General features: G+C 42.6%; 1 protein-coding gene across 1 annotated transcript; it reads left to right on the forward strand.

The window, feature by feature from the left end:
- Window positions 1-8,016: 8,016 nt before the first annotated feature.
- aspdh (aspartate dehydrogenase domain containing) lies at window positions 8,017-12,115 on the forward strand (the record flags this gene model as incomplete). The annotated part of the gene is made up of 7 exons (XM_084071096.1): window positions 8,017-8,071; window positions 8,305-8,449; window positions 8,674-8,758; window positions 9,414-9,563; window positions 10,727-10,950; window positions 11,456-11,595; window positions 12,078-12,115. 7 exons carry the CDS (start codon window positions 8,017-8,019, stop codon window positions 12,113-12,115), a joined length of 837 nt encoding a protein of 278 aa, XP_083927222.1.
- Between the last annotated feature and the right edge of the window lie 237 nt (window positions 12,116-12,352).

The following is a 12,352-nucleotide window of genomic DNA, read 5'->3' on the forward strand; positions in this document are numbered from 1 at the left end:
AAATACAAATACGCAAAACCAAAATCAAACTCATGCAATGCTACTTAATGGCCCAGTATAGCTCTGTCCTCAGGTTAACCCTATTGCACACAGTCCAATAGCAAAAACCCATCTAAATAGTATATATGGCACGGTGGGAAAAACAGTGATGGTTAGTTCAGCTCCTACAAAAAAATCTAATATTAAAGCATTAGACCAACCCTCCAACAATTCATCCCAGACATTAGGCCCCTATAGCAAGATGACAAAATACAGCAAAATAACAAACATACCCAATGAGTCAATATATGCTCATGGCTCCCATTGATATAGGCCTGCACAGCCACAGGGTACTGCTGCTCAAAGGACATGGAGGCTTCTGGAAATACAGATATATATTAGTATAATTAACAACAGGCCTAATATTGTCAGCCTATCTAAACTCTTATATATATACACTATTGCTACAATGAGTTATAAAAACCTTGTCATTTGTTTCAGATTGTCTTACCGAGAATTAGTCTGTACCCCTCATGCCTCCAGGTCTCTCTCACAAACACTCAAGCCAGGCTTCTGGGCGTTCTGGCTAGACAGGAGGCCACAAACCTGGCCACCCCTCTTTATGCACTTTCCTTAAAGGGCCAGTGCTACACATAGATTGTGCATTACATTCACCCACACATTCATACACCGAGGGCGGAGGAAACCATGCAAGGCACCAACCTGCTCATCAGGAGAAATTAGGGGTTCAGCGTCTTGTACAAAAACAAATTTCACCCACTTTTTTACCTTGTAAACCTGTGATGTGACAATAAACCTGATTCTGATTCTGATTCTGTCTTGCTCAAGCTACCGGCCACTCTACCCCTGAGCCACTGCCGCCCCATACTGTACATATGTTATATATATACATACATTCATGCATGCATGATATCTTAATAGCAATTAAGATATGCATATCTTAACAACTGTCTCTCTCCCTCTCTTTCTCTATCGAACTGCCTGTATGTGTGTGTGTGTGTGTGTGTGTGTGTGTGTGTGTGTGTGTGTGTGTGTGTGTGTGTGTGTGTGTGTGTGTGTGTGTGTGTGTGTTCAGATTAAGCAGTCAGGCATTCCAAACGCAGGTCTAGGAGTGTTTTACTGTGGACACACTAAGCTTGTTGCTGGGACTCACTTTGGGCCGTATGTGGGAGTCAAGACAGACAAAGAGGAAGCTGTGAAGAGTGGATACTCCTGGGTGGTGAGTGTGTGCGTGCGTGCGCGTGTGTGTGCGCGTGTGTGCGTGCGTGCGTGCGTGTGTGTGCGTGCGTGGCAAAATGTGTTCAAGTGGAAGTTTTTGCCTAATGGTGGCGCTAGAGCAGTTATTTGAAGCTTGTAGATCTGCTATTTTCGGCAAATGTTCCCCCCAGAAAATGGATGCTAGGGTGTTTTACGTAAAAAATGTAAAAGATAAAGATACAAATCCTATCCAAACATTTGGCTGTAACAACTCCCAGAGCCCCCTGTTGAAGGCCCGTGATATATTTGTAATGTCAGTATATGATTATAAAACATAAATATGTTTTTTCTTTAGATCCGGAGGGAGAAAAGCCGGTATGACTACATCGATGCTAAGGACGAAACTCGGTCCAACTGGATGAGGTGGGTCATCATTTTCTGGTTGTAAACTGTCCATACAGACAGTACTTGAGTAAATGTACTTAGTTACTTTCCATTAGCAGTGAGCGCTATTAGTAGGCTACAGCAGCAGTTAGGGGTTAAGTGTCTTGCTGCAGTGGCTCAGGGGTAGAGTGGTCGGGTAGAGTGAACTGGAAACCGCAAGGTTCCCAGTCCGATCCTGGGCTGGGGGGCTCCCCCAGAGTTAGTGTCGAAGTGTCCTTGAGCAAGACGCTGAACCCCTAATTGCTCCAGATGAGCAGGTTGGTGCCTTGCATGGTTTCCTCCGCCATCGGTATCAAACACACAAGCCAGGCTTCTGGGCGTTCTGGCTAGACAGGAGGCCACAAACCTGGCCACCCCTCTTTATGCACTTTCCTTAAAGGGCCAGTGCTACACATTTGTGCATTACATTCACCCACACATTCATACACCGAGGGCGGAGGAAACCATGCAAGGCACCAACCTGCTCATCAGGAGAAATTAGGGGTTCAGCGTCTTGCTCAAGCTACCGGCCACTCTACCCCTGAGCCACTGCCGCCCCATACTGTACATATGTTATATATATACATTCATGCATGCATGATATCTTAATAGCAATTAAGATATAGAGTGGTCGGGTAGAGTGAACTGGAAACCGCAAGGTTCCCAGTCCGATCCTGGGCTGGGGGGCTCCCCCAGAGTTAGTGTCGAAGTGTCCTTGAGCAAGACGCTGAACCCCTAATTGCTCCAGATGAGCAGGTTGGTGCCTTGCATGGTTTCCTCCGCCATCGGTATGTGTGTGTGAATGGGTTAATGTAATGCGCAATCTATGTAAAGCGCTTTGGATAAAAGCGCTATATAAATGCACCATTTACCATTTACCATTTTGCTCATGGACACTTCGACACATAGACCAGGGCTGGGATGTGAACTACAGACCCTCTGTTTCCCATTCAGCTATGGCCTATGTGTCAGGAAGGTGAATGAGTAGATGCACATAATGCAGATACAGGCATATTCACCTTTAATGTGACATGTGACCACTCTAACTAAACCACTTGTGGTCTGAATCAAATACATATAGGCCTACAATAAAATTGTATTTGTTATGATACAGTATAGAATAGATTTGTATTTTGCAAATACATAAAATAAATGGGCCTCTATCACTTAGAATGGGTGAATGTAATGCACAATCTATTAAAACGCTTTGGATAAAAGCGCTAGGCCTATATAAATGCACCATTTACCATTTACTTATATAATCTGTCTATAATGAAACAGACAGACGGACGATACTGACACTGTGTGTGTGTGTGTGTGTGTGTGTGTGTGTGTGTGTGTGTGTGTGTGTGTGTGTGTGTGTGTGTGTGTGTGTGTGTGTGTGTGTGTGTGTGTGTGTGTGTGTGTGTGTGTGTGTGTGTGTGTGTGTGTGTGTGTGTGTGTGTGTGTGTGTGCGCGTGTGCGCATGTGTGTGTCAGGTATGTGAACTGTGCCCGTCATGAGACAGAACAGAACCTGATAGCGTTCCAGCATAAAGGACGGGTCTTGTATCGTTGCTGTCGTCCTGTGGCCAGAGGAGAAGAGCTGCTGGTTTGGTACGGAGACGATTATGCCAAGGAGCTGGGAATCATCTTTGATGAGCTGTGGGACAACAAGAGCTCTGCTACAGGTAACATGTAACCTTTATGTCTGAATAGTGTATGGATCAGTCTAATCTGTAGATTGATCTGTCTATCTATCAGAAATGGATGCATATAGGCTATAAATGTGTATATACTGTATATATATGTGTTCACTCATTCACTCACTCTGTGTGTGTGTGTGTGTGTGTGTGTGTGTGTGTGTGTGTGTGTGTGTGTGTGTGTGTGTGTGTGTGTGTGTGTGTGTGTGTGTGTGTGTGTGTGTGTGTGTGTGTGTGTGTGTGTGTGTGTGTGTGTGTGTATATTTTTTAAATGTATGTGTTATTTGTGTTGCCCTTGACTTTTTGTAATGTTCTGAACTGTAGAGGGTTGAAGTGGACATGACAATAAAGCAAAGATGTGAGAATGTGTTGTGTGTTGTTAAATTCAGTGTTGCATCCCTGATATCTCTGATACTGATTGTATCCACGTCTTCTCTCTGCTCTCTCTCTCTCTCTCTCTCTCTCTCTCTCTCTCTCTCTCTCTCTCTCTCTCTCTCTCTCTCTCTCTCTCTCTCTCTCTCTCTCTCTCAGGAGTGAGGTCCAAGTCCTCTCAGACTAAGGTCTTCTCCTGTTCAGAGTGTCCCTATGCCTTCACGTCTCAGCTCTACCTCCATAAACACACCAAGAGGAGCCACAACGACCTCTACTGGCAAATGGTGAGGAATGGAGAGATCGACTCCGCAGCCTGTCAGCCAATAAGCAGCTCTGTGACCAGTCAGAAACAGCCAATAAGCAGCTCTGTGACCAGTCAGAAACAGCCAATAAGCAGCTCTGTGACCAGTCAGAAACAGGGAGACGCAGACAGTCAGTTAAATACTCTGAAGAGACTCCAGTTAATCCACACTGGAGAAAAACCTTTCCACTGTAAAAAGTGTGACAAGAGTTTCAGTCAGTCATATCTCCTGAAGAGACACCAGTTTGTCCACACTGGAGAAAAACCTTTCCACTGTAATCAGTGTGATAAGAGTTTCAGTCGGTCAAGTCTCCTGAAGACACACCAGTATACCCACACTCGAGAAAAACCTTTCCACTGTAATCGGTGTGATAAGAGTTTCAGTCAGTCAAATCACCTGAAGACACACCAGTTTGTCCACACTGGAGAAAGACCTTACGCCTGTAATAAGTGTTACAAGAGTTTCAGTGATTTAAACACTCTGAAGACACACCTGGTTGTCCACACTGGAGACAAAGCTTACGCCTGTAAACTGTGTGATAAGAGTTTCAGTCTGTCAAGTAGCCTGAAGAAACACCAGTATACCCACACCGGAGAAAAACCTTACGCCTGTAATAAGTGTGACAAGAGTTTCAGTCATTTAGGTAATCTGAAGACACACCAGGTTGTCCACACTGGAGACAAACCTTTCCACTGTAATAAGTGTGACAAGAGCTTCAGTCAGTTTGGTAATCTGAAGACACACCAGTATACCCACACTGGAGACAAACCTTTCCACTGTAATCAGTGTGACAAGAGTTTCAGTCGGTTTGGTCGTCTGAAGACACACCAGGTTGTCCACGCTGTAGAAAAAGCTTACAACGTGTAATCAGTGTAAAAAAAACTGTTTCAACCAGCGGGGTCGCCTGAAAATACACCAGCATACACCAGCATATTCACACCGAAGGATAAACATCAGATCAGCAGATTCACACAATGTTTTTCAATGTTTTATCATAAAGCATAATCAGTCAAATAAAGTCTTCCATGTTCCACTTTCTCTCATGTACAGTAGGTGTCTTGAGAGATGTTTTAACATATCGTATTGTTAATTGTGTGTCACTGTAACTTTTAAATGTTGCCCCACTGCCTTTCTTGACTACTGTATAGCCTACCATGAAAAATAAATGACATCTTAAAGACGGGGTGCCGTGATTTTCAGTGATTCCCCCCCCCCCTAAAACATAATTATCAGGTATTATGGTTATACTAGGAGGAAGATTTTTTTCAAAAAAGTGTACAGAAAGTGTTAAAATTATGTTTTTATGTGGACACGCCTCCAGTTCATTAAGTGTACCTGGTTCTCACCTTAGCACCTCCTCCACCACCTTAGCACCACCCACCTGTCCTAGTCCCTCCTCCTCCTCATGCCCACACCTGTTGTGTTATGATAAGGGGGAGGGTATAATTTTACTGTGTCATTAAAGTGCTGTTTCTCTATTTGCACATTTGACCCTCAAGGTTTCAGCCTCCAGGAAGAAACTCAAAATAGTCAGAGAAGACATAAAACACCATAAAAACACCACCAGGGGGCTTAGTGAAGTTCTATCAACCTCATAGACACAAAAGTGCAAAACCATGGCGCCACCTCTTTAAATTATTGTAATTATGGTTGTTCATCAGGAGTGTGGCATTGTGAAAGAGAATACATTTATGTCTAGATAATGGCTTCAGTGTTCTAAACCTTCATCCTGCCATGTCTATGGGTGCAGTGTATCTCATGGGACCCTGGAAGACCTTTTTAGGGTGGCACCACCTGATGGCATAAAATAAAACTCTCATATAAAATTCTCATGCAGCGTGGATGATGGTCTCAGCCACGGTGTCTGGGAGTGAGGGCCAAATTATGATTTGGTAATAATTGAGGCTAGTTCAAAATTCAATTCCATTCAAATTCAATCTATTTCTCTCTCTCTGGCCCCTCTCTTTGGCTCTCTCCTTTTGTCTTTGTATTATAATTTGCAGAAGTATTGCTGTAATTACTGCATGTTATAGGATTCATTCATGTATTTATTGTGTGAGAGCAAAACGTCTGTATAGGTTCAGAAATTGAGCTAAAATGGAAAAAAGAAACCTTACGCTCTTGTTCCACTAGATGGCGGCATTACAATATGTATTGATTATGATGAACCATGTTGCTTCTACAATCTCCCTGAGAATCCTAATAAATCACACATCACAACAGTCCTATATAATGCATTCATTCACATCTATCGTATAAACCCACTACCCTATAAAACAGGGTTAAAGTAATTCAACTGTTTTCGATGCTATATCAGCAGAGGTTGCTGGGGACCCCCTCAAGGACCCCCGGACCCCACTTTGAGAACCACTAATGCTTGATCTAACATGATAACTGGTTACCACAGTTGACGTATAGGCTACAGTATAGAGCAGTGATTCTCAACCATTTTAATTTCAAGGACCCCCAGTTTGACATGCATTAGGGTATACAGACCCCCATTTAATGGCATTTTAAAATCTATGTCAATGTAACTCTGAGAGTGTACACATGTTGTACAAACATTTGTACAGACCCATAAGGGTCCATTTGGTGCCTAATATATCATTTAGCTGGGGACCCCCTGGAACTCCCACAAGGATCCCTGGGGGTCCCCGGACCCCACTTTGAGAACCAATGGTATACTATAGACTATAGAGTATAACCCAATTTCTTCACTTTAACAGGATCATTTTCAGGGGCGGACAGGAGAACACATTCAACCTTTGTGATTGCATTACTTTGTACTACTAATACTAAGCACTAATACTTTTGTACTTTTGAAGTACTTTTGAAGTACTTTTGAATACTCCAGTACTCTAACTCAAGTACAAATTTGAATTTTCCCCCAAAAGTTATAATGAAAAATTGTTTATTTTGGTCATCCTGGCCCCTTGCTGTGACCCCCACGTATGTTTCATGACCCACAATATATATATATATATATATATATATATATATATATATATATATATATAAAATACTTTGCATTCAACATTCTTTTTTCTCAGAAGAGACCACCAGCCAGTGAGTAATTCACAGGCCCCATGAATTAATCTTTAACAGGGATTCCCTGGGTCAAACTTTGTACGGTGCACACCGGTACAAAGTTTGACTCTGGGCGGCCAGTAGGCATTCAGGGTGGGAAAAGCAAGTGTTTGGAACGAACGAGGACTCTGGAGGGGCGCAGAATTACTATAAAGGTGAGTGGAGCAATAAATGTCATGATAGTTGCGTAGTATTAATTGGTGAAAGATTGAGGGAAAGCTGATAGGAAGAGAGCAGGATCAAAGTTAGAGCTAATCAAACCTATGCACACAGATCTGTCTGCCGGAGAGCAACAGTGAATGGTTAGCGTATGTGTAAATGTGTGTGTGTGTGTGTGTGTGTGTTTGTGTGTTTGTGTGTTTGTGTGTGTGTGTGTGTGTGTGTGTGTGTGTGTGTGTGTGTGTGTGTGTGTGTGTGTGTGTACTTGTAAATGTCCCAGTAAGTATAGTAGAATTTGAGAAAAGGGGCAATTTTCCTCAACTTCACAAGAGAAATGGTTGTTTTATGGTTAAAGATTTTTTAGAACTATAGACTTACAAGTAGGAAAATATTCAGGATAGGGTTTAGGATAGACATTTAGAGATTAGATTTAAGGGTTGGGGTTGGAGTTAAGCATGCTTTATATTTATACAGCTGTCTTGCTGCCGATCTGCCGATCTTGTAGATCGACTATTTTCGGCCTCAGGGTTATGGTTAAAATAGCAACAAATTCACAAATGTGTTAATGTTCTTAGGACAGATCTTAGGACAGATGATATGTTCATTGTTTACCTGCAAGGTTACCCTAGTTTCTTTGCACTCTAGGCACTATTTTTCTTTGCACTCTTCTTATGTGACTATTTTGTTGTTTGTAGTTGACTATTCATGTTCATGCTTACTTTACTAAGTTGCTCTGGCAAAATGGCTAAATCGTAAATGGTTATTAATATATTACTGTCTTCCTTTGGACAGGATATGGCTTCCAGTTCTTCTACGCTAAGGATCGGAGTCGTAGGATATGGGCATCTAGGTACTCAGCCAGCTAGCGATGAATGTATATTCCACCACCACCATCATTCTAGTTAATAACATAATCAATGAAATTGTCAATCAATTTTCTAATTTGCGCTTCTTTAAATAATTATCACACAATGTTCTATCCATAGCTTTCCTTGATATAATATGTGTGTGTGTGTGTGTGTGTGTGTGTGTGTGTGTGTGTGTGTGTGTGTGTGTGTGTGTGTGTGTGTGTGTGTGTTGTAGGACAGTTCCTGGTGGAGAGGATCCTAAAAGAAGGATCTGGTGCAGGTGTGTCACTGGCCTTTGTTTGGAACAGAAATACTAATAAACTCAAGGGTTGCGTTCCAGAAGACCTTATACTGAGCGACCTAGCGACCTTTACAGACAGGTGCACACACACACACACACACACACACACACACACACACACACACACACACACACACACACACACACACACACACACACACACACACACACACACACACACACGCACGCACGCACGCACGCACCCACCCACGCAAGCACGCATGCACCCACACACAAGCACACACAAAAAAATTGAACAATATTTGTTTTTCAGCATAAAATTAACAAGTATTTGTGTTACAGGAAATGTGATGTCATTGTAGAGGTTTGTCACCCTCAGATAGTGAAGGATTTTGGGCTCCAGTTCCTCTCTCAGGCTAATTTCTTGGTAAGAAACGCCTCTTCTGAGACATAAGGTCAGATATTGTGTACATGCATCTCTTTAAAGTGACATCACTGTTTGAGTTTCAATCTGAACACATACTGTTTCCTATCATGTAGGTACTTGATTACCACACACCAGTGGTGGAAGAAGTACTTTAGCAATACCACAGTGTAGTGTATCTCAGGGTTGTCTGTTTTCAAATAGCACAAGTACAAAATAGGGCTAAGTGGGTAATGTTTGTTTAGTAATAATAATCTAAATCCTCAAAGTAACCAGCAACTAAAGTTTTCAAATAATTGTAGTGGAGTAAAACGTGCAATATTTGCCTCAGGGGTGTAGTGATTAGGAGCATAAAGTATCAAAAATGCAAAACGTAAAGTAAAGGTAGGCTACCTCAGAATTGTACTTAAGTACAGTACTTGGGTAAATATCGTCTCTGTCAGGTGGAAACCTCATTATGTCCAAAACTGTTACTTTTCAAGATTCAAATTCTAAAACAGCAAAAGAAGCAGATCTGCTCAGCACGTCGTGCTGAGTTTCGAGCTTGTAGATCTCAAGATCTGCTACTTTTGGTGCTTTTGTGTGACGCTGTAGTATGATGAAGTATCAGGTTAATTTAAAAGAAAACACAAAAAACACTGTGCGTTTCTCCTCACAGGTGGGTTCTCCCTCGGCCCTCTCTGATCCCACACTGAACCAGAAGCTGCAGCAGGCTGCCAGGCAACATGGCAGGACTCTCTACATCCCCAGTGGTGCATTGTGGGGCGGCCAAGACATCCAGAGGCTGAATGACAGCGGGACGCTGAAGGTATAAAGTGTGTGTTCTGTTTCTGCATAGTGCAGGTTACTGTATAGGGCAGTGTTTCCCTTTTCAATGGTTCGGGACTCATTTTTGGGGCTGTGGACCCATTTTATGGGTCACAAGTAAATATATATGTCTATTGAGAAATAGTAGCTATTGCACCGTTATAGGCTACAAGAAAAAGAAACGTGAATAAAATAGGCTGCAATATGCAAATATTATCAATGTATGGTTTTCATTACAAAGGCTTGCACTTGAAAATGTCTATAATTTAATAGTAGTTCTCTCTCAAATGCTAGGAGAACCTTTTACGCTACTGAGGCGTTGTTGAGGGTGTGAATTGCCCACTTCCCCATCATCTTTTCTTACGCAATGAGCGATTAATCACAGCCGCTTTAAACAGAAATTTGTGATGCTCCAACAGTGGACATGTTTGGAGGTGTTGTTGGGAAGATGACTTGCTGCCTGAGTGACCAGCAGCGGGGCAAGGGCTCAATTGGGTGGGCAGCTGCCCGCATTGCCCAGTGCTGGCTGCAGTGGTTCTCAAAGTGGGATCTGAGGACCCCCAGGGGTCCTTGAGGGTATTCCATGGGGGTCCCTGGCACAAAACCTTTTAAATTGGGTGGCCAAATACATATCATTTTGGGGGTCCTTGACATGAAAATGTTTGATAACCACTGTTGTACTCTACAGAGTGAGGCAGACGCTCAGCAGAAGGGCTAAGTACTGTAAAGTTACAGAAACTGACTCCAAATCCTCACATGGATGCTGTTTTCATGGGGAGAACTGACTGATGTGAATCAGTCCATCGACTTTTCAGTACATCAGCTCTCTGACCCACATAGATAGTGGCATAGTAACAAATGTGGTCGTATTTTCGTTCCAGTGAGCCGACTTATAAAGATTTGCTTTCTAATCTCATGGCACAATGATAACCGGCTAAAAACATATATTATTTGATAAAATGCTGATAGTTTCCTTTAAGTCCAATTGAGCCAGGCTATTGAAAACAGTGAATAATTTTTACTTGTCACCATGAGTTTGAGTTAAGGCACCATGTCAGTGATCCGAGGTCAGGCGTTGTGAAAAAGTCAACAGAATGAGTTTCAGTGGTGATAACATGCCTGTGTCATGATTCAACTCTCTCCATTCTCATGATCACTTTGCAGGCTTTGTTCATAAGAATGTCCAAACATCCTTCATGCTTCCGGCTGACAGGAGACATGCTCTCTGACTGGACAGAGGGAGAGGGGAGGCGGGTCTTGTACAGTGGCTCGGTGGCTGAGCTGTGCCCTCTGGCCCCTAACAATGTTAATACCATGGCAGCAGCGGCGATGGCAGCTGGAACGCTTGGCTTTGCAGGCGTTCAGGGAGAGATTGTTTCTGACACAGCGTGAGTTTCCAAATAAGAACTGCACTGAAACACACATGAAGCAACTCATATCCCAGAGATGTTTTTTTTTCATTCATTCAGTCATTTGAGACGCATCCAAGTCAAGTCGTCACGATTTTCATGTACTTACTATTATGTCCGACTCAAGACTGAAGTCTACTGTTACAGTAGACTTCAGTCTACTGTAACATTTACATTTCTTATATGTCTCAGTGAATCTCTAAATAGTACAAATCAGAAGTTTTCAAAGTGGGGTCCGGGGACCCCATGGGTCCTTGAGGAGTTACGGGTCTGTAAGTCTGAGTGTACAAATATTTGGTCCGATTTCTGACTACACTCTGAGTTAAATTAACACTGAATAGTTTACATTGTAGATTGGGGTCCCAGGGATACAACAAAATCATATCAGACTGGAGGTCCTATATTTATATATATATTTTTTGTTGAGAACCATTGGTATAAATTAGGTTTAAACTAGGCTAATACATCTCTCCCCCCGCCCCAGGTTAAGTGACTTCCATGTGGTGGAGGTGGAGGTTACTGGCTCCAATGGTTTCTCAGTGCACACAGTGAGGAGGAACCCAGCCAAACTGGGAGCCGTGACGGGCAGTGCCACTTATAACTCCTTCTGGAACAGTTTATTAGGTGGGTCCTGCCATGCATCCCACAAACTCCTTTCATACGTAGTTGTACGACGGTGTCGCATGTAAGTCAATGACTTGCTCAAAACAGGGACGACAGCTAGGTTCAAAGGGGTTAATACCCATTGATCCGATGGAAGGCTCCATTCATTTTAAGATTGATCAGCTGTGATGATGCATTGCATTGGAAACCTGTAGTCATTAAGGCTTGTCGTACGCTGGTCATCAGTAATCACAAACATGCAAAAAATATTTCAATGATAAGCTAATGGGTCCATGGATTAATTTAAATGTAAACACATTTCCCCAGAGATTAAATTGAGAGATCAATTTGCTAAATGTTGTTTGGTATATAGCACGTTAGCAATGAGGATATGTTTGTAGAATTTTTCATCTCTGGCCATTGTTTTCACTGATGGTGTAATCAAACTTTGTACATCTCAACGGCATGCCTTTCGTTAACTTTCCTCACTCTTGTCTTTTCAGTGTGCCAAGGGCACGGGGGTCGAGTTTACTTGTGTTGAAGGAGGTGGAGACTCAGGGAAATACACAACACATGGTGAGACGTTACTGACAAGGGTTGCCTCTTTGTGCCACTGTGAAGTAAACAAAAGGTGCAAGTTACTTTTAACCACTAAAGCCCTATACATTTCGTTGTACGTCAAATAGTGGAAATAGGCGATCTACATGCTCACAACGCGACATGTTGTGAGCATGTAGATCTGCTATTTTCGCCTAATGTTCTATTATGACATGCCCAG

This window comes from Gymnoscopelus microlampas, assembly GCF_963454915.1.
Source record: "Gymnoscopelus microlampas genome assembly, chromosome: 11".
Taxonomy (NCBI): Eukaryota; Metazoa; Chordata; class Actinopteri; order Myctophiformes; family Myctophidae; genus Gymnoscopelus; species Gymnoscopelus microlampas.